Source organism: Pteronotus mesoamericanus, unplaced genomic scaffold (assembly GCF_021234165.1).
Source record: "Pteronotus mesoamericanus isolate MK-2021 breed Mesoamerican mustached bat unplaced genomic scaffold, CSHL_Meso_final scaffold_54, whole genome shotgun sequence".
Taxonomy (NCBI): domain Eukaryota; kingdom Metazoa; phylum Chordata; class Mammalia; order Chiroptera; family Mormoopidae; genus Pteronotus; species Pteronotus mesoamericanus.
This window is the reverse complement of record NW_026555321.1, coordinates 69,747,672-69,774,127: the sequence shown is the minus strand read 5'-3', so window position 1 is coordinate 69,774,127 and position 26,456 is coordinate 69,747,672. Positions and strand designations below refer to the sequence as shown.

The following is a 26,456-nucleotide window of genomic DNA, read 5'->3' as shown; positions in this document are numbered from 1 at the left end:
TGTGTTGTGCTTTTAAAAAATTTGATGGCATTCAATCTGATTAATTTTGGCAAGAACCACCCAAGTTTTATTGACATATTTGTAAATAACAAATATTATTATGAATGTATAAGGCAAAGTTGGTATCTGTGGGGCAAGGATTATTTACTGTCATGATTTTTAAAAGTTTAATTTAAACTTGGCCCTTCTCAGGATCTTTGGCACCATCAATATTCTATACACATAAAAGTGAAAATTCTGAAAATAAGTTTACTAATAAGTTTGTTTGTATGGTTTTGTGTTTTGTTATGAAAAGTCTTGATTTCCTAATTCATTGGTGGCAGGGTGGGGCTGGTGGGGGAGAACTATGACTTGTTTCTTAGGCATCTCAAGGTGATTTGAAATAATACTATGAACTTTAATCTATTCTATGTTTTTATTTCACCATACTTTTCTAAAACATTTTTTTTCCTTCAGCAAAATCTTGTAGCAATTTTTCTTGATTTAGAACATTTAGAAGTTTATTAGAGAAAAAAAGAGAACATTACACAAGTTGGTAGGCCAAAAAATATCACCATCTCTGTGTTTTCATGCCTCTCTTAGGCATTTCGGTGATAAAATTTGTGATTGACTTAGGAAATTAAAAAGGATGTCTGAAAATCAACTTCACTTAAAAACCAAGTGGGATTCTTTAATCTTACCTTATTTATAAGTTTGGTTTTCAAATCAAAAACTTTTCTGCTTTTGGTAGAATACATATTGCATTTTATGAAGCTACTTTACATGCTGTCATTTTAATGCTGCCCAGAAAATATTATTTGTCTAGAACTCAAATTCTCAAAGTTATGCCTAATATTAGCCATAATACAGAAACACCAGATGTTCTCCTGGTAATCTAAATGCTCTAGATGATACTTGTAAATTATTGTAATTTATTCTATATTTAATAAACCATGTTCTATCTAAGGATTTGGCTAAGTGTTTGGAGAGGTCCATTATTGCTTCTAGGTGATAGGGGTAGCAGTTTTTGCTAATATGTAAGCATATAATTCTAAAACATTTGATGATTTCAGTTTTTAAAAAGTTAATTTGTTTCAGACTTTATATTGTAGAAAATCCAATCAATCTTTCTTTTGAGGAGGAGATCTGTTTCGTTCTCACCTTAATAATTAGCTAATTTGTCTTTATGTGACCATGTTCATATGCTTTGGCATTCACCCTTATTTATTTATTTGCTTTTACTTACACAGACTAAGTGACAGAGTCATGGGAAAAGAGGTGGCACAGGTCAGTGACTGCTGAATGCTCAGCGTTCTGCTGCACAAGTCCAGCTCTTTTGGGGTTCACTTTCTATTTGAATTAGTATTTTTAGAACATTTTGATTGAGGATTTACTTGTTCTTTATTTATATTTTTCTCTAACATTGCCTTTGATAATAATTATTTTTAAAAAAAACTCAAAAGGTGTTTTTCTCCTAATTAGACAAGTTAACCCTTGGTTTTCTGGCAAATGAAGAAGTTGTACATTAAAGTGATAACAAGGAATCCATAGACTGATATTTCTCAGTTACATAACACCCACTGAAGAGCTTAAGGAGGTCATTTGCATACTGTGTATTAACCTGGGAGCTTGGGACTGGGGTACTCCATGTCCCCTGTAGTTGCCTGTGAAATTATCCATATAGTTTTCACTAAATTATTAATATTCCTCAGCATGAAATGCTGTTCTGTAAGAACCCTGAAAGAAAACTGGTTAACACATAATTTGAGTCATGCATAACTTACCTGTTTCTGAACATGGAGCCATGCTCCCTAATGCTGTGGTGTGTGTCACGTGCCCCCAACACACCCCCCGAAAAGGCCCCTTCATCACTCTGACCACTCACTCAGTATGATGGGGGTTTCTCAGGTGTCCGAGCTATAGGCACACTCCCTTTCCCCCAGTGCAGCTGCTAAATTAAGAGCTCCCAGACACATTCATATTTTTGAAGAAAGCATCTTGAGAAAACAAATTTCCTAAATCGACTTGAGAGAAGTAGTATACAGGTTCACTTTTTGCTCCTGTTCCTGGAGTCTTTAAACAGTCAGCCAAAACAAAGCCACTTCAGTGATTTTTAAAAAATGGGTAACTGAGAAAGAGAGTAGAGAGGGGTTAGAAAATGAAGTAACTGGTTCCTCTTAGAAGAAAGGAAAGAGGAAGAACATCAAGGTAAGTATAAAGTACAGTAATAAGAAATAAGAGTGAATCAGAAAGTAATGCATGTCTCAGGAACTGTGAGCGAACATCCCACGAAGTATGGTTAGCAGTCGACTGAGAGCCCTGGAGGTCATGAATGTGAATACAGGGTGGGCAAAAGTGGGTTTATAGTTGCAAGTACTCAAAACACAGAGAGTTATTCTTGTATCATTATTAATTATTATGTTATTTTCCATGTGAACCTACTTTTGCCCCCTCCTTTATACTTGAAAAAGCATCAAGGTTTAGGCAAATATAAAGGAACCAAAAGAACAATAATGGGAAAGGGAATGTGAAAAGGGAGGGTGGTAAAAATAAAAACACACAAAACATATTTGAGGTAAAGGTGAATTATTGTCCAGTCTTATGAAGTTGTTTTTTTCTTAGCCTTTGTAGCAAGTACTTGGAAATTGACAAAGTTATTGTAGATGTTCAGCTAATGGGGAAGCCAAAAGGATCCTTAAAAGCGTGGGTCCAGGCTCTCAGGTGAGAGCTGATGAGCCAGGCCCTTAGAGGTTTCCTGACTTGCTCAGGGTTACATGGCTAAGTCACTGCACAGCCCAAGCTTCTGATTTCAAGTCCCCATCACTTTGGTATCTTTATCATTGTCTACTCTTTACATGAGTTGAATGGAAGATTTTAAAAGCTGATCATTGTCTTTAATCATTTGCTATGAAATATTTCTCTGAAATAGGAAAAAAATTTAATGGCATGACATAAAATAAGATACTTTGTGCATTAATGCTTCTTTCTCTCACAGAGGTAATTGTTCTATGTTGGTGTTGTTTCATGTCAAGAATACTTGGCTCCTACTGCATAGTATCACTTCCTGAGTAGTGGTGGTTGTTTCTATTTCTTCTCCCCCTTCGGACTCAAGCTTCTGGAAGGCACCGAAGGTTGTTTTCATCTTAGTTATCTTCTAGTCAAATATGGTCCTTGTCATCTAATGGGCTCTTAGTGAAGGTCTGCTAATTTAAATGGCTTTATGCTATGAAGTAAAATTACGTGTCTAAATCGATCATTATTTCTAGTCCTTAAAGCACTTTTTTATTGTTACACATTTCCAGTGAGATGTAAACAAACAGTTTGAGAAATGGCAAATAAGGGATTTAGGCAAATTAGGGTAGATTAGGAAGCAATAAAAAAAGGTTCAGCTAAAGTTAAATGAAACAGCAGGGGGCCAAATGATGCTTTACAGATAGAATATTGTAAGTCGTTAGAGCTTAATAGGCAAATGTTTTCATTTTAAGGGCTATAAAATAATTTTTAACTGCAATTTCCTCACTTAAAAAAAGGAAAAACCCTTTTAAAGGAAAGAAAAAGAAATTGAGAAATACTGTTGATATTTGCTCAGTTTTTTTTTCCTTAAGCCTTGTTAAGAGCAGTTTTTTCACACTGTCTTCTTCCCATTTACAGAAATGATATTGACCCTTTGAAGATATTTTCTTGTCCAACCGATCATAGTTCATAAAATTAAAAGTCAAGTTAACAGTCCATTTCAGCCCTCAGCCACATCCTCCTTGACCATGGTTCTCAAGGGAAGTGTGGGGAGGTGATTTTATGGCCATTTCACAATAATTGTATACTCTTATTTCATTTTTAAGAGCTTTTGTTTCAGGCAAGAATGTGCTTGGACTTCAAAGAATTAATTGCATACAACTTCTGTATTTACGAGGCAGTCACAAAAAGGGACTAGAAAGAGGAAAACAATGGAGAGTGAGTCATTTCTACAAGGTGTTAACAGTGGTATATGAGAAAGAAAAGAAAGATTGCAAGCAAAGCTGGCATATACCACAAATATCTCCCTGTTTAGCCTATTTCAGTAGGACCTTAAGCTCTTTCTACCTTTGAGAGAGAATATCAGAAACTTATATCTAATAACAAATGTGACAAATACTTGATTAATTAATTGGAATCAGAGTCAGAATAAAGTAGAGAAAGAGACTGGATGATTTTGCTCCATTGCTGCCATGATTGCTGAGGAGGCCATTGACAAGAGCTCTGGGTATTGCATGTGGCCTGGGCTTGTGAGAGACAAAAGAAATAAAGTCCTTTGCCCTCAGGAGTTCAGAAATTTGCCTAGAAGACAAACTCAATGTACTTGACACAATAAGCCAGGTAAAGTATGACATATTAGGGCACTTCATCAAGTTCATAACTGTTTAGAAGAACATTGGATCTGTGGGGCTTGTTATGGTTAGTGCAGGTCTTAGAACATAAAAAATGAGTAGAATTGAGATATGAAATTGAGTTTTATTTGTTTATCTCTGCATCTGTTTATTTAGTCATGGGCCTAGAGTTAAGAGGGGAAATGATATGATTCAGACTTAAGAATGAATAAAAATAATATTGTGTTGAGAAGCAAGAAACTAAACAGAGAGCCATTTAGGAGAAGGGGAGCAGACAAAAATTAGATAATTTAGACTATGGAAGACTTTGAAAGTTAAGCAAAGAAGTTCAGATTTGATGAGACAGAAATGGCAAGGTACCAAAGCTTTTGAGTGTAATATGTCATCACTAAAGAGGCGTTTGGGAAACATGATGGGGCAGCCATATGTAAGAGGGATGATGATGGTGGGACCTGGAGGCAGAAAGTCATTCAAAGCCAGTCACTGTGGTGGCTACTTTAAGGGGCATCACCAAGGGAACTCTCAGTAAATAGAAAAGAGCATTAAAAATAAGTCCACCAAACAAAGTGAATGACTGAATATAAACAAGGAAGGAGTCAAGTATTCTGCTAAAGTTCTGAAGTTTGCTGACTGTCACAACTCAGCTAAGCAGGCCGGGGGAGGTGGGATGCATAGGCTCTGGTAGGGGGCCATGACTTTTCCCCTTTCAGACACAGTGCTTCAAATGACTAGCAGGCAGAGGAAGTAATGCTTTCATAATGTTTTCCTTTTTTTTGAACTAGAAAAAGTAGTCATTTTTCCTCACAATTTTTAAAGAGGCTTTTGTAGTTTTAATAAAACAACATTAGGGACTCTGTTTTCTTTTTAACATTCAGAGCTTATATTTACGTTAGCCTGTTAATACCATTTGTGCTGAGTAAGTGTAGAGAGAATATTTTATGGAATGTAGAACAATGTAAGTCCAGAATATTTTTGTATCTTTCTAAGTGAAAAACATTGATTAAACTGAAATATCTCTAAGCTGTTCTATCGTATTTTCATAATGTGACTATCAGAGTTGCCTTGCATATTTAGTAAGTTAAGTATTCAGTAAGTACTCTTTGAATACATGAATGAAAACTAACCTAGAACTAGGTCATGAGCTGAACTGCTCACAGGTGAGGTGAAACAATCTTGATAGGTGACATTTTGTTGGAGGTCAATTAGGTGAGTTTCATTTTACTATTTTCAGGACAAGATAGTATTGCCTGTGTGCATTTGGCAAAGGAAGGAAGACAGAGTGCCCAACTCTGGTCCACAAATACCCAGCAACACTTTAGGGGACAGGCAGCGGAGGCAGGGCGCAGAAACGTAACAAATGAAATTGATTCTATTTCGTCTCACCTGCTTACATTCTAATTTTGTGAATACAGAGAGATACTTCTCAGCAATTCATTGTGTAGCTGCAAATACCAAATGCAGCTCTGCACATTTCCAGGTAACTTCTGTGAATTAAAAGTCAGTTTTCTTTACTCTGGAAATAGAGTTCTAGAGTAAACTATTTGGGGCAATTCATTAGCTGTTGCCTTTTGAGGACAGATGTGAGGACCAGGGTAACAGGATTTACAATGAATGGGACAGATGATAAAAGTTAGCCACATAAATATATAATTTTTCTGATATTACATATTTTATTGGATCAAATATATATGTCTTTTCTTCCTACATCCTTAATAATATAAGTGTTTTTAAAAACACTCAAAAAGAGATTTCTGCAGTAGGTTCAAATTACCAAGTTAGAGATGTTTTTATTTATAGCTTGTAGAAGTGAGATAAAAAAAAATCACTTACTTTTCACTATTCATTTTCTTTACCACGAGATTCCGTGCCACTATATTTTCCTCCTAGCCCCCCAACAACATACTTTTTATTTTCTTAAAGGTGATCATATTTCTGCCTTTTTGCTTATTGTGTGCGTTTTTATATTTGATTTCTGGTCATCATTTGTGAATTGTCCACACTTAATAAAGATCAGTTTTTCCTTCTATTTGCTATTATTTTGTATTTTAGAATAGCAATATGTTTTTTTTTACAGAATTATATTTTGTTTGTTTTAATCATAAGATGTTTATGACAACATGATTTCATCTTCTACGAGTATGAGTCATGACAACAAATGGCCCAAATCACCACATTTTTGAGACCTTTTCATCATCTTTTACCAAAATGTTAAAATTCATGTGCTATGTACATTATATGTAAGTTTGTGACCAAATTTAGAAATGTTGCTAAAAGTACAATGGGATAGTATTGCCATAAAACTTAAATGAAGAATTTAGTAGGGAACAGTTTGTGTTCTGCAAGGTTTTTCATTTTTGTTGATGTAACTTTATTGCTTATATGACCTCCATAATACCTACAGTGAAAAAGCTGTGATCTTGACTCCTAGCTAGATAGGATGGTAGTCAAGTCATTCCTCAGCAAATCTGATTTCTGTCATTGTGTATCACAAAGACAATAGGAATATTTTTATGTACTAAAACCAAATGGGTCCTGTTCTCTCACCCTCTTTCCTAGTCCCTGTTTTACATCATTCTCCCTCATTTTGGCCCCTCTTCATTCTCTTCTGTACTTTGTACTTATCAGACTTGCGTCTCCAATTTTTCTCATGATCCTGTTCATCTCCAACTTCTGTGAGGTTGGTAAGGCCTAAACTGACTTCTGTTGGCTTCTTCTGTGATAATTTGACTTCCATCCCCATTTCCACTACTCTTTGAAAATCCACACCCATACCTATCCTCTGTCATTGGTCATGGCCTTTCTCTCTTGTGCATCATTAATTTTTCTCTCACCACTAGTTCATTGCCATCGTCATTCCAACATCCTCTCCGTTGCCCCACTTATAAACTCTCCTGTGATGTTACCTACATCCACCTCCACACACTACTGTATTTTTATGATCCTTTTTACAGCAAAACTCACCAGATAATTGTCTACACTTGACATCTCTCCTTCATTTTCATTCTCTCTTTTCTTCACATTCAAGGAGGGTTTGCCCCCACCATTCCCACAAAAGAAGCTCCAGTTGAGGACTCTGAGTATCTGAGTACCTGGCAAATTTAATAACCAATTCTTAGTCCTCATCTGACTAGACCAAACGGCAGCTTTCAACATGTTGACTCGTTCTTTCTGAAACGTCTCTTTCACTAGGCTTTCCACACCCAATTCTCTCTTGACCTTCTCCTACTTCACTGACTGTTCCTGTGCAATCCTCACTGGTTCTTCATATTTGGGAAGAGAACAGAGGGAGTGTTCCCTCTAGTGCAGGCAATAAAGAGAGAGCATTCCCTACAGAGAATTTAAAAAGGATAATAAAATTGACTACAAGTTAGACTGTTTAATTATTATTTTTATCATGCACTGGCAATTCTATAACAATGTCAATGATAAAATACTTCTCCTTGCTGGAGTGGGCTGCTCACGGTGTGCCCCTACTTTGGTATGCCCCTGTGTAGTAGTGTCTCCTAGGTTCAGTCATGGACCTTCATTCTCTTAAGTGATATTAGTCTCATCTCAAGGACTTACACTGCCATCTGTATGTTGGCTTCCTCTCTCCCTCCCTCCCTCCCTGACTCTCTGCCTCCCTTCCTTCCTTCCCTTCTCTCCCTCTCTGCCCCCACCCCATGTGTGCCTATTTGACATCTTGGATATATGTTCCAAAGTGTGGATTCCAAACCTCCTTCTCTTGTATTTATCCTCATTTCAATAAATATCATCTCCATTTTTCTAATTTCTTGGGCACAAAAACATTGGAATCATTTTTTTTATTCTTCTTGTTTTCTCATTTTCCTTATGAAACCCATTGTAAAGTCCTATCTATTCCTCCTTTAAATACACAGCACTTTCTCTACTGCCTCTTTGGTCCAAGCCACCATCATCTCCCACAATATCACCAGTGCCTTATTTTACTTGACTTCTCTGTATAGTTTTACACTGGTGCCTCAAACTTCTGGAAAAGTTATTTTCCTTTGCCCACTGTTTTACCAATCCTTCCAGGATCCTGTGCCTACTTCTTGTTCTCTGTTATTATCTTTTATCATCTCTCAATAATCTTTAGAACCACTTCTTAATTTTCCTTCCCCAGAGTTCTGTCCTCAGCCCTCATCTTCCGCCCTCTATGTGTTCTTCCGGAGAAGTGTCATTTACTCACAAGTATTAGTTATTACTGCTTCCAAATATTTTCAACTCAGACTTCTCTTCCAAGATCCAGTTCCATAAATTTAAATGTTTACTGAACAGCTGTGCTCTAATTCATGTCCAAACTTGAGCTCATCATCTTTTCTCTCACCCCAATCTTGGCTTTTGACATTCCTTTTTCTCTCCAGTGGAATCACTATTCTTTATCCAGGATTTCTTCTAGATAGTAACAGACTGAAATACAATGAATATTTCACTTTGCTTCTTTTCTTTTTTTATAACAAGGCTCCTCCTCTATTCCATCTTCTGCACAGCATCCCAAAGATACAGATGTGACCATGGCATCCCCTGCTAAAACCTTCCACTTTGCCAGAATCAAGGGGTCCTTTCCCAGTTCTTGCATTCAGGCAAAGGAAAAGAAAAATTGGCTGTGTCTCAGAAACAATTTTTTTCTGCTTCTAATATAGTCCAAAGAAAGCAATGTGCCAAATCTCATCAATCTGTTTGCTCATTAATGAATGATTTATTAAATAAACATTTCATGGGTATGCATAAGTATTGTCTTGAAAATTCATAGCAGGTTCCAACAGTACATTTTTCACTCTTGGCTCCAACCTAGCCTTTCTAATCTTCCTTTTCTAGGATTAAGCATACTTTCACTGACTTTCCCTCTCCAGATTTATTTCACTTATGTTTGTATCCATCATTGCCTAGGTCAATTCTCATAAGTGCAATTTGGGGTATATGACTATATAAATTTGACCTTTCCTAAAGTGGTGAAAGGTGGAAAACTCCAAATAGTGAAAAATCCAAGGATTATTTACATAATAATTTAGGAAACTTTTCTGCGTCTTAGATTAATGGTAAATTTATTTCAACAATTATAGTGTTGATAAAAAGAATCGATTTAGTCATCTGAGGATTTTCTTTTACGGCCATATATAATTCACAAAATAAATAAGCCTGCACATGGGAAGCAATAATTTCCCCCACATATATATAACTGTATAGAATAGTTTATTATAAGTAGTAGTGGTGCATTTCATGTCAGCATATTTAAGACTTTAAATTTTTAGAAAGTGTCCTGCAAAATTTATTTCCTTGTTGTGTATGGTCAGGTGGAGGTGGTGATAACAACTTACAGTTCATCCTTACAGTGACTTGATGTGACAAATGAAACATCATTTTATCCCCACTTTGCAGATGAGAAGACTGGAGCCAAGATGTTAAGAGCTCTGTTTAAATTTATGCTTATTGAAGCCAGAGTTTTAATTCCTATGTCATACATTTCCCATTTGACTTGTCTTTGTGAAAGCTCTAAAATATGTCCTTGCTTCACTGAATTGCTGTGGAGAAAAAAACAAGTGTTTTCTGTGTTCGGTACACAGAAAACAAGTGATGATGTGTTCGGTAGGGCCCATGATTCAGATGCCGGCATGTAAGGAATAATCTAGAAAATGACTCAAATCCAGTGTTTGTGTATAAATGGAGATTTTCCGAGTTTCGGCGATTGCCACATATGCAGCCCTGCCCATTCTGAGATTGTGACTTCTCGTTAAGTTTTCTCTTAATGGAGGCTGATGGTGGAGGCTTGGAGTGGGAAGGGGGAGGATCCCTCTCTTGCAAGAGAAAACTGGCGTTGTCTCTCACTGCCTATCCTCAGAGCTCATCTTCTTCACTGTAACTTTTGTAAATGGCCACAAACCAGTGTGGACTGAACAGTTTTTAAAACTTGGTTCATGTAACTGTTTTGTTGCAGCTTGTGTAAAATTTGCTTGAGACCTAAAAAAGCAACTGTCAAATTGCTTAGGAAACCAATGTTTAGTTTCGTTAACATTTGCTATTTCCAAAATATTCATGCAAATAATAGTGATCTTTTAAAGGCTTAAAATACTAACTTAACTGATGCACAGGGCACACATTACATATAAATATAATCTAAAAGGTCAAAATATCTTTTTTTTTAATAACTTGTATTCAGCAGGATAGGCCAAAGCCACAGAAAAATCACATGAGCACAATTACTACTTATTCAGTGCCAGATGCTTTATATTCATTAATTATATTGTTCTTTGAAATTGGGGTTTGCTTCCCCCCCCCCATTTTCGCATACAAGATCCTGAACTTCATGGGGGCTAATTAACTTGCTCCATCAAATAGCTAGAGAATGGTAGAGGTGGGATTGGAGCCCTAGCATATTTGATTCTTAAGTAAATAGCCTCCCCCTTTATCTCAGCACAAGCATATGCATAAGAGTAGTCAATACTCTCCTAAGGAAATAGTTTTAGAGCAAAGCAGGCTTTCTAAGGGCCAAATAACTATAGCAGAAGTGAGCAATTTTGTGTCACCGATGACTCACCTTTTCTCTCTGTTTGCTCAAAATTTTAAGTGAAAGGAATGAATCTCAACTAGTTAAAAATTGACTTATTTTAACACACAGTCTCCTGCTTTGGTTCTCCACAGCAAGAGTGAGCAATGGTTTCATGGATAATGATTCCAAAGAAGTATGCCCAACTAATTCACAGAATGTGATGGAAATAAATCATGGGAATTGTGAAATCATTACACATCACAGGACACATTTTTAAAATTATGAACCTGATTCAACTCTCTTATTGTTGTAGTAAGTAAAAAACCAAACCAAAACAAAACAAAAAAACAAAAAACTGTTTTAGCAGAGGTCTTTCTTCCCAGTGAAACTGTAAAAGCAGGTGTAGAGGCTTCTAAAAACCAAGTAACATTGAAACAAAGAAATGCAACTACCCTGAGGGTAAGTTAATCCTTGTAAGACGCCTTTGAAAAAGTTAAAGGAATAGTGATAAAGACACATTACTGGATAAACATTATTTTCTTCTTATATAAAGAATAACTTTAGCCCTGGTTGGTGTGGCTCAGTGGTTTGAGTGCTGGCCTGAGAACCAAAGGGTTGCCACTTTGACTCCCAGTCGGGGCACATACCTGGGTTGTGGGCCAAGTCCCCAGTAGAGGGTGCACGAGAGGCAACCATACACTGATGTTTCTCTCCCTCTCTTTCTTCCTCCTTTCCCCTCTGTCTAAAAATTAATAAATAAAATCTTTAAAAAATTATTTTTAAAATAACTTTAAAAGAAGTATGAGCTAAATGAGGCTATTCACACACTGGGGAGAAGAAGGTGGAAATTTTCATGGATTAAAAACTGTCTGTGAAATAGAAAACAGGGTATAAAGATCCCATGCTCACCTGAACAAAAGCTGTTGTTGGGTGGGGGAGGGAGTTGCATGTGGACAGAGGTGCTTCCTGTGTTGGATGAGCAGACTAGAAAGGCTAACACAACATGCTAAAACATGAAGATCATTTTAGACATTTTAAAAATTAATTTTATTGGGGTAATATTGGTTAATGATATTATATAAATTTCAGAGGTACAACTTTGTAATAACACATCTGTATACTCTTTCATATGTTCACCACCCAAAGTATGGTTTCCTTCTGTCTCTGTATATTTGACCCTGTTTACCATCTTCATCCTCCCCCGACCCACTTTCCCCTTTGGTGACCACCATGCTATTGTCTGTGTCTATGAGTTTGTTTTCTCGTTTTTGTTTGTTCATTTGTTGCTTTTTGTTTTAGATCCCACATATGAGTGAAATCATACGATCTCTGTCCTTTTCCATCTTACTTATTTCACTTAGCATAATATTCTAATACCCATCTATGTAGAGAATAGAGAGAGAGTGTGTGACAATTCCCTTAAGAACTGAAGTCTCGATAACTGGGTTGATAGATGTGAACATGATATTATTCCTAAGCTATGATAATAGAAGTTCGGTCTTTCAATTTCAAAACTATCAGAAATAAAACAGAAACTTACAAGGAGAAATGTGAGGAATTAGCAAATTTAAGAAAAACCATTTCTGTAAGAACACCATAAAATATGAGATATTAAGAAGATGTATGAGTAATTTATTGAAACTAATTCATATGAGAAGCAATTCTTTTGTGGTCCCATTACACTGAGTTCATAGATGATTCAAAAAGTATAACGAAAGGATCAGATATTCCTGGCCCCATGAGATAACTCTTCCCTTACCATATAAAACTAACTTCTAGGCAAAACCAAACAAGACAGGGCAAAATTTGTAATTTTTACTTTCTGGATTTTATTTTAAATACAGAAAATAAAAAATTACAAATCCTACCCATTTCAGATAATTGATACTGGAGCATCTACTGCACTTTAGTCTCTTGCTGCCTAGGACAAATAATTTAAGAGAAGGCACGGCAGATTCACAAAGATGTAGTTGCTTGGTTACTCAAAACCATTTGGTAGCATGCTGAGTTGCTCAGCTTTTCAGAAGAGCACTCTTTGTAACCTCATAGGAAAAGGATGGAGAAGACCACTTGAAACCATTTTTAATTGTAAACTTGCCATATCTGAAAACAGGCTTTGCTTTTGCAGAACACAAGCCAGTTCAGAGGTCTTTATTAAAATGTAAATTACCAAGATGGTAATACATGCTGAATTTGATGTGTTCTTTTAAATATTGATCTTGTGATAGATTTGCTTTGAAGGAGTTTGAGCTGGTTTTTTTGTAGGAGGTAGGAAATTCAAAGATTTTAGATTTCCGAATCTAGGAGTCCCAGGGGCTGCCTGGAGGCAGCATTGTTTAGAGGATAGTACAGAGCTTTGGGGCAAGACAGGCTCAGTCCAAATCCTTCCTCCGCTGCTCTGTGCCTTTGGAAAAGAATTACTGACTTTTTATATCTCATCTCTTCTATAAAAGCAATGGTTTTTCTGTTATAGATTTACTGCAAGGATTGAGTAATGAAATACATGTTTACATGTTTAGCACCTAACAGGTTTCCAACAAATGTTCACTCATGATTCTGAAGGAGCTGCAGATATCTTCTTTTTTGTATTCACAGAGTTTGTGAAACACCCTTTTACAATGAGTCACAAAGCTGTGTTAGAGGTAGGAGGGACATCAAAAGGGAAATGAGGAAGACCCAGAAGCATTGTTGAAACTTGTGAACTCTTAGAATTTCATCTTATTCTCTAATTAAAAAGTAAGAATTGGGGTCATTTTTTAAAATGGATCAAAGTGAAGCGGAACTAAGAATGTTACCTGGGATACAGGATACAGAAAATGTTTTTCTTTCTTTTTAATCACTTTAGGCTATTTGGCTTAATATTTATTCTGTTTGGCTATATCTATTTTATTTTATGTGTCAAACATTTTGCTAAAAGAAATGATACACCTTATTGTTTAATGTATTAAACAAATACAAGTGGAAGGGGGCGGGATGTGGAACTTTTGTAGGCAAATACTGTCCTAGTACAATACTTGGCAGCTTAAATATTCACCCATTGTTTTAAAAATTCCATTTTCTACTGAACTGATGCCAAATGCTTCCCAAATTTTGCTGATAAGAATATAAAAAGCACATGGCCATTGCAATCATCAGGTGCATATTAGATTACATTTATTCCCAAAACACAACAAAAAACCTTAAACTTAGAATTCTGTTATGTATCTAGACTGTTTTATAATATAAAAATTCCAGATCTTTCCCTGACCGTCAGGTTTTTAATACTTATAGTTATAAAAAAATATTATTCTATGTAGTAGGGAAAAAAAAGAGATTTGGAAAATGAGAGCTTGATTTTTGAACTAAGATTAGATGCCTGAAAGTTATCAGTTTACTTACCAGAATAAATATTACTCACATAAGGGAAGGGAAAGGTGAGAAGGAGAAATGAGATGGAGAGTTCATGGGGAATGTCTCAGTGCAAGGAAATGAGAGAGAGCTGTGAGACCTCCCATTCTCACCAATTAGAGGGAAGAGGAACTCCCAAAGCGTGGTTTTTAAGCATTGTCTTGGGAGAAGGAACCATTTGAATTAGGCTAAGGGAATAAGGGGTTAGCAGAATTCAAGCCAATGAGATGAAAAAAATGAAATGAGAAATAATTGCGGAATTAAGAGGAAAGCAACTTTTAGGATTTTAAATGTATGGCTCAGTATGTCATTGTGGCTAAGAGAATTATCCCTGAAATAAAGCTATGTGGGTTCAGATCATATCTCCCCCAGTTGCTTGGGGTGGCTTAATGCAAATGAATGGCATCCGTCATACCTGGCACAGAGCAAGCACTCTGTAAAACGGTGGTGGTGGTGGCGTTCCTGGTGAGCGATACACTCTTCCACAGAAAGATGCGACACACGTTGTGTTCACAAATAGAGAGTAATTTGGTACCATTTTCAAATTTGTGATCATCACCAAATTGACAGAATAGAGTAGAATACAGTATAAATTGTCAGTGGTATTATTTTTAATAGTATTAAACCTGAAAGGTCAGGTGCTAGAGAACGCAAAATAATCATATAATTAAGTAACCAGCCAAAGGGACAGAGCATGTTAATAGTAGTCAGATTTGTTATTACAGAGCAATTATGAGGGTGAAATATTGAAAGATCCTATGTGTCATTGCTAGGTTTCACACAATTCATTTTACATTGGCAGAGAAGTGTAGGTTATACCAGTTTGTTTGATAAGCTAAAGCCCCTTTATTAAAATATTTTATCATTTATATACAAGAAGCAACACTGGTGAGAATCTAAAAAAAATTCGGTGGCATACTCAATGAAATTCATTTATGAAATTGCTTGCACAAGTCATTCTCATTGGAGCAGAATCCAAGTGCCATGTGACCTAATTTATGAGGTTAAATAACAGTTTCTGGTTTTGACATTTTGTACATTTTCTTAAATCACTCTCAAATAAGTGATTTCCATTTGGCAACAAACGATTATTTGGTTATATTTTATATTCAAAGAATATACATATTTTATGAAATATCAGAATTTTCACAAGACTAGTGAGCAGTTGCTTTGTTTTATTTCCCACTTGGTTTCTGGATTTCACTAAGACAGAAAACCTTTATAAGCCCCTAAATATTGTGTTATTGTAACAGGACACACCCAAAATTTCACACGGACTTTTGTGCCAGGTCACCTGGGTTTCATTCCAAACTCTGTCAGGGTCACGCTTGGAGACTCACAGGCAGAATGATTTACCTTAAACCCTCTGAGCCCCAGTCTCCTGATTGGTAAAGTAAGGATTAATAAATGCCTCATGATTTCATTGTGAAGAATACATGACAGTTTTATACGAATAGCTATCACAGTACCTAGCAGAGATACAAAGCTAATAAGTTGTCATTATTTTATTTTTATTTCCATGTATCTTTAAAGATGGCAGTCATTTGGTACAGCTCAGTGAAGCACCACTGATGTCCTATTTGGACAAGTCTATTTAATACACTGATGGTGTGTGTGTGTGTGACAGTAAGAGTTCTTTGATAAATTGTTTATTTTTGCTGGAAAAGGTAGAAAGAAATGGTTTTACACACATATTCATATATATGTTACAGGAATCACTGTTCTTTTGGTATTCCTCTGTTTCAGGATACAGGGTATAGATTAGCACTCTAAATAAAAGTGTCCTAGGTGACTTTGGGATGCCTCACTCTGTCTTTAGCTGAGAATCTATGAAGATGAAAAATTTAGAGGAACTCACAAATAATTGGGGTGCTATTCATGGATCATGTAAACTGCTACCTCAATGCATCATGATAAGTGCTGAAATATGTATATCCTATATCTTGAAACAATTGAATCTCAAGATGATAATTTTATAAAGCATCTCAGAACTTTAAGACTCTAAATTCAAAGCTTTTTCAATTATAACAAAAATAGACACCAATGCCTGTCAAATACATATAAGTTAATTGCTATGGGAACAGGGAGGAGGTAACACTTGCTTTTGGTTTTGGGGGCAGAATCAGGGTTTAACATGAGAAAACAAAAAGAAATTTAAAAATTTAAAAAATAACAAGGACAACATTGATCAAAAGATAAAGACACAAGAGAACACAAGGAAGAAAGTGAGCTTCTTAAGTGACATATTGGATGGACATCAATAGTGTGATCTATTTGTAAGTTATTGCTGGACTTATAAGCAAGAACTGAAAAGAAATTCATCCTTTCAAGACAAATGTAAGACGATGTTACATGAAAATAAATTTTTGTTGTTGGTGGTAGGAAAGCACCGAGTGTTTATTATGATTATATTTATTTTTAAACAGATTACCACCAAAGGCCAAATATGTTGTGCATAGCAGAAAAAACAATTAGTAAATGCAATAATAGTGCCTTAGTTGCACTTCTATTTTCAAGGTTAATTATTTCCTTAATTAAAGCCTTCAGAATCAACCAGAGATGCCATTGCCTAGAAATATTAGATAAACATGAGTCTCTCTGTCAGTGTAAGAATTGTGTGACTACCTTTTAAATCTCTCAATAAGATTTGGCTTTTTCCCACTTGGAGGACCAAATCACATTTGTATTATTTTCTTTTGCATTGCTGATTATTTCTACAATTATAGCTGCATTTCACAAATGAGGAAATTAAGCCTTACTAGGGTTCCATACATAGAAAGTGGAAGAGCCATGATTGGTACTCATGCAATCTGTATTTTTGAAAAATATATTTTTCAAAAGATTTTATGAGAGATTACATTGGAAAGGCAAGTATTTGAGGCAAGGAGATTGCTATGGAGGCTATGAAATTTTGAGGAATGAGAAGATGATAGAGGAATAAAGAAACACACAAGACAGAGAACATTGTAAAATGGAACCAATAGCATGTGATGACTCAGTGGAGAAAGAATGAGGTATTGAAGGTGATTTCTCAGGTCTAGTTGTTTTTTCTAGATTTTCCTACAATAAGGAATGCAAAGGAGTCATGGAATTGGATGAAAATAATGATTTGTATTGTTTCTGGTTGAGTTTAGCAAGCCACACTTTTGGTGGCGCTTGACTGTGGAACTCAGAAAAATATTAAAGATGTGGGTTTATTGATGACTTGGAAATATTCTTCAGGTTTTCATAAGTGCTTCTTTTTGGGCTCACATCAGCTATCATATCTTGAAATTTTTTTTTCTTTTTTGCTACTTTGACAAAGAAGTAAAAGCATGCTCACAATTTATGTAGTTTGTCATTGTCATTGTAACACATAACACTATAATGTAGGCATGGCCAGATATCCGGTAGGTAAAAATAAGAATGAGCCTTTCCTGCTTCCATATTTGATCTATATTGTTGTGTTTGTTGTGTGCTGCTGATCACTGAGAATTCAGTTTAAGCTCAGCCCTGTGTGGATTCATCTTGCTAACCATTGCTTACCAGGTTGTAAGGTGTACTCGAGGCTACCCGGAGCTCCATCAGATGCTTATCTCATTGAAAGCCAAATTTGGGTTCCTGTGGTATTGGCTATGACTGCAGAGCTGATTACCTCTCTCTCTGATGTTCTCTGCAGAATCTGCCTCTGTGGGAGCCAGGACCTGTGAGGATGACCTGACGGAGCAGCAGCTAAGAGCAACCTCAGGTAACTGGTATCTTCCTTCTCAAAATCATGTCTCTCGTTCCTAAGTGAGTTACAGTTCTTAGTCTCATAATTTATTTAACAAATAGATCTCTGAAACTGCTCCAATTGGATCTGATCACATCCCTTATACAAATAAGTTAACAGCAAAAGCAAATATATTTATATATTTGGACCTATATGTAAAGTGACTTCTTAAAGAATAAGTAACATCTGCTGGATAATTTCTCACATCTGCATTTATACACTATGAAGTTTCATCGAAGTGGTCAGTTTTATACAAAATAGAAGCCAGTAGGCCAGATATTATTTTTACACAATTAAAACAACCTGGTTGGTGCAGTTGTTTTTGGTAATTAAATGGTTGATTGGATTTTGTGTAGCCATGTCAACACATTTACTAGTCCTGGTGCTTTGTATATATATGTGTATGTTAAGAAATGGCAGCCATGCCTTGTTAACTGCATTATATTCAGATAATTTAAGAGGAAACTCACCCATGTTGCTACAACACACCTCATTTATTTCTGCTATATAAACATGATCCCAGTTCCCAGATTTATACATTAGAATAATAATGTATTATATAGAACAAAAAAATGATTATAAAGTCCTTCACATTCATAATGGGGTATTGAAACCCTTAAAAAAAAAGTTTGGAGGAAAGTGAAAACATTCCTCCAATATAAATTCAGGATTTCCCTCTTAAAAAATCATTCAAAATTTACCTTCACCTATACATGTCTCATGAAAACATTTTTATTGTATATGTTATTTTTCCCTAGAGAGCATATTTAAGATAAAATAGCACAAGCCCAATTTGCCTTCCCTACCTCAAACCAATCAAAAGATTTCTTTAATGACCTGATTGGAAATAATAGGGCTAAATCCAAACTAGGACAAAAAAAATGCCAAACGATAAAGGTACACTCCCTGACAACACATTTTTTATTGTTTTTGTTTACAAAATGTCCATCTTCACCTCAGTCCTCTGAAGCTTTGTATTTAGATGCTCCCATGCCTTCTGGGTATTTCCATGGAGATGTTCTACAGGGAAGTCAAATATAATAAATATCAAATTGAACTTCTCTTTTCTATGAAACTATTTCTTCTCTTTTCTTCCATTTCAATTGATGACTTCAATGCCATAGACCTAGTCACCACAAGTAAGAAAACTAGGAGCCATCATCTTTACTCAAAATATTAGTGCCAGGGACTGCTGGGCATAAGTCATGAATAATATTTTTGACAATATTTCTGTAAAAATAAGTAAGTTATTTTCAGATTTCAGTAAATGTGATTAAGGAAGTAAAAGAGGTAATGTGGTGCTAGAGCAGGGATTGTCAAGTGTGGTCCCTGGGAGGAGGGTGTGATAACATCTGTTGAGCAGACCCAGATGTGACATTGAATTTCACAGCATGGAGATCATTGGTGGTTTTGAGTAGAACAATTGGTGTGAAGCCAGACTGGAAAAGTTGAATAATGAATGTGATTTAGTAGAAAGAGAAAATGCAAAGACTCCCAAAGCAGACTGAAACCAAACCAAACAAACAATACTCCTTTTTAAGTTTTATTGAAAGGGAATAGATGAATGGCATAGAGTCTGGATGCCTCCTTTTCCTCTCTTAATTTTGCTTCCTAAATTCAATTTAGTGTTTCAACTAACCTGTATTGCCTGCCCACTATATTCTAGGCACTTTTCCAGGGGCTTTGGCATAAGGAGAAATAGATAATCACTATTTTCAGTAAATGTGCAGCTATTAGGGAAAATAAGCAGTTCATGGATAATTTCCACATACTATGGTGAGTTGTTTGAGATCTATATACAGAAAAAAGAAGAAAATTTTTTTTCACATTTTATTTTATTTATTTATTTTTAGAGAGGGGAAGGGAGAAAGAGGGAGAGAAACATCAATGTGTGGTTGCATCTCATGCACCCACTATCAGGGACCTGGCCTGCAACCCAGGCATGTGCCCTGCACTGGGAATCAAACCAGCAACCCTTTGGTTTGCAGACTGGTGCTCAATCCACTGAGCCACATCAGCCAGAGCAAAAGAAGACAATCTTATTCAGAAATATTAACCCCAGTTCAAGACTCAGGGAACACTTTTCAGAGAAGAAATAATTAATAGTAGTAGTAATAATACAGCTAACATTTTAAAATATTTGGCTCTGTGTTGACAAATTTTTGTGCATTATCCTATAACAAACCTATGAGGTAAGCATTATTAATTTCATTTTTACAAATGATAAAATTGGTAATTCCCAAGGTAGACTTGAAGGAAAAAACAGTTATATAGTAGAAAGAAATTGTCCTAGATAAGACAGGGAAATATAATGGTATATATAGAAAGGGGGCATTAATAAGATTCACACGTTTCTAGAACAGTGGTTCATGAAATGTGGTCCTTGGAACAGGAGCGTAATCTTCACCTGGGAACACAGAGGTAAATTCATAGGCTTCCCTCTAAACCTACTGAATCAGAAACTCCAGGGGTGGAGCCCAGCAATCTGATTTCTAACAGGTCCTTCAGATGATTCTGATGATATAAATTTTTTTTCTTTAATTCTGTTTTGTTTTTGTTTGGAATATTAAGTGCCAGGTTGGAAGTAAAGAAAAATGATGCTGGAGTGGTGGACAAGGACCAGGTATCTCAGAGGTGTTCTTACCATGTACAGAAGATTGAATTTTTTCTTGTAGTGAGTCATTAAAAGATTTTAAGTAGATTTAAGCAAATCATACAGAAGATAGATTTGGAGGTTGGTGGTAGGACTGGACAGGGAGATAGTACAGGAATCCAGGGAATAATTCTTATAAGCCAAATGTTTTGAAGAGTTGTTCAGTATATAAAACTAAAGATGTTTAAGTTTTACTATCCTCTGCTTCCCCTTTACATGATCACTCCATGGGCTAAAAAGTGTGCAATGTTTTTTTTTTAGAAGACTCAGAAGAGAAGGTTCCCAAACCCATTGTATAATAAAGCCATGGGAACCAAGCACAGTTGGCTGGTGCTTTGATCAGAGGTACATCACTAGAGTAAATATGCTTAAAAATGTATATTATAATTTTTAGAATAAATTGATTGTGATTTTCTAATCACGTATTATTCAAATGAAAATACTCTAAGCTAGTCATTCAAAACTTTTCTTTTAAATATAGTTTATGTATATGTACAAAATAACTTATAAGATCATTATTTTAGCCATGATAAAAAAAATACTGGGGAAATTAATTGTACTGTAGACTACAGTGTTATTTCAAAACTTTTAAAAATAAAAACATATTATCATTTGGCTGAAAACTGGCAAGTTCTACTGGACCCCAATGCACACTTTAAGGTTAAGTACATTTATATTATGAAGTTTAATATATGAATACATATTGTATTTTTATATTCTATGAGGCAAAAAATTGATACTTACACTGTGAATACAACAGTATTATGAAATGTTATAATACTTTTATCATTATTACATGTACTATATTGGTGAAGAAACTTACTGATAAAAAGAAAACTGTATTACCATCTTTGTTTTGGAATTTTATGCAGTTTAGTACCTTTATTTTGGAATTTTGTGTAATGGAATTTATGTAATTTCCTTCAGTGCTGAAGCATCCCTTTAACACATTTAATGTCATATGCATATTTTTTGCTTCCTACAAAGCATCTTATACTTTATGGCATTTTACAATGGAGGAAAGTGGTACTTGAAAATTAGAACATAGCCACTCCTCCCGTAACCCCAAATCCAATGTACAGTTTTTCTAGAGAGTGGTTTCTCCACTTTAATACTCCTGACTCTAAAGTCTACTTATAAAATGAATGTCAACTTTATTTTTAAAACCCCCCTTAAGAAGGAAAGTGAACTTTCTTTTTTGGACTTGTATGAAACTTTATGGAGGATATAAGTTACCCTTTGATTATTTTTTGCATGATTAAAATTTTGCAAAGTTCTATAGCTCCAAAGCGCCTACCTGTAATAAACAACTCTTGCCTTGGAAACCACAAAACAGGTCTGAATTGCTTGAGCATTAGAGCTAATTGCCTGCCTATTTCAAAGGAAGAGCCAGAAAAGAGGTGGGGTAGGGGGGGAATCCTAGAAGCAGAGGTTGTGCAGGCAAATCCACCTCCAGAGGCTCTGAGTTGTGGCTTGGACTAGCTGGGCAATGTTATGGCCTCAGAACTGCTGTTTGCGATTAAGTTGATGGCAGAGTCTCTCCGTGCTGCTGACACAGAGGCTTTGTTCACATTCAGATTTCTCAAACTGTTGCCAGGGTCAGGCTGAGGTCAGACACCAGAGTGATGTATAGAGGAACATGTCTGGGAATTTCTCTCGCCCTTAAAACACATACTAGAAAATGAAGAATCGGAGACCCTGCAAAAACCGTCTGATGAGACCCATATTACACTGTAGTTTTTCTTGGAGTACCTTCATAATTTTCATTTTCTTCTCCTGACACCCCATGTTTTATTAATGTGAGTTGCGATAGCCCTCACAATTTTATGTCCCCTCAAGATAAGGACACTGGTAGCCTGGTGACACTTCATTTTCCAGCCCTGGGGGAAAGGTTCAGTAAATCTACTCAAAGAAGTCTTGTCTTCTTCCCCAGGAAGAGCTGAAAAGTAATTGCTATGGGCTGTCACAGGTAGCGGCCTGCCACTGGTTGTCACGTCACATGTGTGGAATTGGCAGGGACCATGGCCCCATTCAGTTATGGTCTCAGCCTTCCTGGCCCCGGAGCCAAGCTGGCCACTGACTGCTCAGCCTGGCCCTGTGCAGGATGAGGGAGCCTGGGTCTGACTGGTAATTATCACTGTTGGTGAGAGCAGGCTAGAGCCCTAAGAAGTGTCCATTCTCTCTTCCTAAAGTGCAACTTTCATGTGTGTTTGCCTGAAAGAGACACTTTCCCAAAACCTTCAGGTGACCAATCCTTCCATAACGACCTCTCCACTGTTTTTGTCAGCAGCAAAGTGCAACACAGAACAAACAGATTTGTGTGGTGTCTTTGAAGACTCACGGTGGAAGCAAACTTTTATTTTGAATGTATAAGTGTCCTGTTTTCCCTTAGCTTTGGGGAGCCGCCTCCATTGAGCCCAGACCTGTCCCCTGTGCTGTGTCTAGCTCTCACAGTAGCAGAGCAGGCAGGCCAATGAGACACTCAATAGCATTTTGTGTGTGTGTGTGTGTGTGTGCTCAGCTGCTGCATATGACAGTGGATATTTCATTCTGCTGTCAGAACATTATTAATAAAACATGGGGTGTGGAGAGCGCCACGATTCCCCCTTTCAATCACTATAGCATTTGCAATGAAAATTTTATGCAGTGTGTAATTTTCAGTTAATGCTTGACACTTAAAATGTCCATAGCAGCATTTTGTATGGTTATTGAAGGGTTAATTGTTTCATGTTCTCTGCATAAAAGCTCTGCTTATCAAAAGCAAATAGACGAGTGTATGCATATGTGTCGATGACCTTTTGCCTTTCCGGGGTTAATTTATATGGTCATTAAACATTTTATGAAATTGAGCAGCCTGGTGCTTCAAATCCCATTTTACCTTCTTCTCCTAATTTATGTAATTCCTACCTGAAGAGGGGAATATGATTTTTATTTTTTGTGCTGCCGTGAAAACAGCATGCCATGCTGTGGGGAGTTGCAAGTCTGGTTATCTGGAATTACTCAGATTGCTAAAAATTCATTAAAATGTGACATCAGCACAGTGAGAGACAAATGATCACAGGATGAAAGAGAACAGTGGGCCTTTCACGGATTAGTGCTGCACAGCCCAGCACAGAGGCTAACTGCATAAACAGATTAATCCACCAGCAGCGGCATAGCTAAGATTTACAGAATAATTAAATAGGGTTGAGTTACTATGAGGATTTCCATGTAATCTAGCTGGTGTGAACCCGTGAATGAGGTGTGGGGTGATGTGGTTGTCATAGAAGAAATAGACCTTCTTATGTCCTATGCCCTGTATAGCTCCCCCTATAGAAAAACAAATCCCAATGTAACTGAACTTTTGAGATCTTACTCTGACAAATTCCAAAGAATTCCTCTGGGGTCTGGCGAGTGAAGGCAGGAGTAACACCTGTCTCATATTTAACCCATCATTATCACATTATTTCATGGAGAATTTTTTTTTCAGAATTTGGTTTGTTCTGCCATCTATCCAAGTCCACGGAACAGGGGGTCCATGTGGCTTAGAAACTTCTACTATTGAAATGACAGGACTGCCTTACACCCATTTTTCAAGCTTTTCTAGCTTCAACTATACTTAAAAAGATTTCTTTTATTTTAATACAGTACAGGCCCATGTTCTCAATGGATATAAAAGAAGTTGCCTGAGATAAAAATTCGCATTGGTACCATCAGCAGGTTCTAATATAGACTTGTCAATAAACTTATGTTCTTTTTTGAGAATGAATGTCTGCAGATGATTCATAAGTGACCAAGTTTTTAAATGGTCACGTAGTTATTTGACTCGTCTGCATTTCTGAACAGAAGAACCAAGCGAGGAGGCAGAGGGACCTATTAAACCTGCAGCAGTGGCTGAGGAAGATGAGAAAGACACAAATGAGAGAGGCCCTAGTGAAGGCAAAAACACCAGTAAAGACCCTGGTAAGATGTGAGAATCTTTCGCCCTTCTTCCCCCACCTCCACTCCCCAATCAGCCCTTCCTTGATCCTGCCCCCATGCTTATTAAAAGCTTTTATTCATTTAAACTGTCTTACATTTCCACTACTATTCACTGCATGTGTATTTTGCATGTGACTTCTATCAGTAGCCTCCCATTGACCTATTTTTAATCATAACCATCTGACACAATAGATGTGGATAAGTTGAAGAATATTACAGGATGACCAGAGAGATTATATTTTAATCAAATCAGTTTGTGTGCTTGTAATTTTTAAGCACTTTTCATTAATCTTTGCTATACTTGTGATTCCTCTGATGGCATATTAATTTTTCATAAGCGCAAAATTGGATATCACTTGAAAATGTTTTTATCTAGTCACAGGCATTCCCCCCAACAATATAACCCTAAAAATACATGTTATTTTTCCTTGCTTTTTTTCCCCTCAACTTACACTCAAGAATTTGCCCTTTTTAAGGGCATCTATTTGAGGCATTTCAAACAAATCCAGTGAAAAAGTTTACAGGTGATTCAGCCTAGGAAAAAAGAAATATCATTGAAAAGGGATTAGGTGCTGGATAATTTTGATCTTCTAGAATAGACAAATCCCAGTAACGAAAGCTACTGTCTTTGAAAACAAACCCTTGTGTCATGACATTTACTTGTGCACAAACAAACCCTAGGCCAGCATCTGGTGGAGATACCTAAGGCTTTTTCTGTGTTTGATTTGGCAAACATATGACTTCATCCATGCTTTGTATGTATGAGATGGAAATCTGTGGTCGTGATGAATAAATATTACATTGGCTACTTTTGCTGTACGCTATACCTACTTTTATTATGTTGGACTCATTGAAGCAGAAGAACTGCTGAAACGGGTTCAAGCCTATTAGTTTCAGGTAGTCATCTATCTTTTCCTTGAATTTTAGTGACAGCCTCATATAAAGAAGCTCGTTTTCACTCTGAAGATAGTGGGTTGTGCAAAAAATACCATTTTTACATATAAGTTCATTTAAACCTGAATTGTCCCACATCTGTAATTCTGTCTCTGCATATCTTAGTTTTGCATTCTCTTCAAAAATAATTCAAAGGGCCTCCCTGCTCCTATCCCACACTGTTCAATGCTAAATTGCTCTCAGGAGTCCAGTGAAAAAGCGCCACTTCAATTTGTGTCGAGAATGTAGTGCCTAACATATGATTCTAATTTGACTTAAACAAAGAGGATAGGAGGTTGGTATTGAGCCTAAAGCAATGTAAAAAAGATGCCATAGCTGTATGTTAGTATGCCGTCTTTGAGGTTACTGACAAGAAATTTGAAATACCTAGCAACCAGTAAGGTCAAGGGTAGTGCCATCTAAACTTCATTTGAAAAGAGTTGGAAATAACAAGGTAGTCAGTTTACTCACTCTCTAGGATGGATCTCATCAAGCCTAGCTGCTTAACTTCTGGACGGGCAGGATTCTGCCTGCATTCAGTTGCCTCCTTCTCTCAGTGGACTGCAGAAGAGACCCCTCCCAGTCTTCTGAAGAATATGTGAAACACACAGATAGCACATTAGCATTCAATGAGTGCTCACATAATACTCAGGTGTAAGATATTATGCTTGGTTTTAAATATCTAACTCCCTGTAAAGATGGGTTCTGGGAATCTCTTGAAAATGGCTCTAACCTTACCATTGAGGGAAGAGTCTTACTTGGGACACACCAAAGATGGAGGTGCCCTGTCTCCATCAGTAACATTCACTTCTCTGCCTGAATAATGGGCTCCTCACTCCCTAATGGCCTGATGAGTTATTGTCCCTAACTGTACCATCTAGACAGGGCTTGAGCATAGGAGAGGATTTGGAATATTGCATAATGCTAGTTTAATACAAATTT

At 36.5% G+C, this 26,456-nt stretch overlaps 1 protein-coding gene across 1 annotated transcript in view; it reads left to right on the top strand.

Moving 5' to 3' along the window:
- ZFHX4 (zinc finger homeobox 4) overlaps window positions 1-26,456 on the top strand; it is a 177,710-nt gene that overhangs the window by 130,100 nt on the left and 21,154 nt on the right. Inside the window, exons 5-6 of the mRNA XM_054595244.1 lie at window positions 17,876-17,944; window positions 24,447-24,563. Coding sequence (XP_054451219.1) covers window positions 17,876-17,944; window positions 24,447-24,563 — 186 coding nt within the window. The remainder of the gene's footprint in view (window positions 1-17,875; window positions 17,945-24,446; window positions 24,564-26,456) is intronic.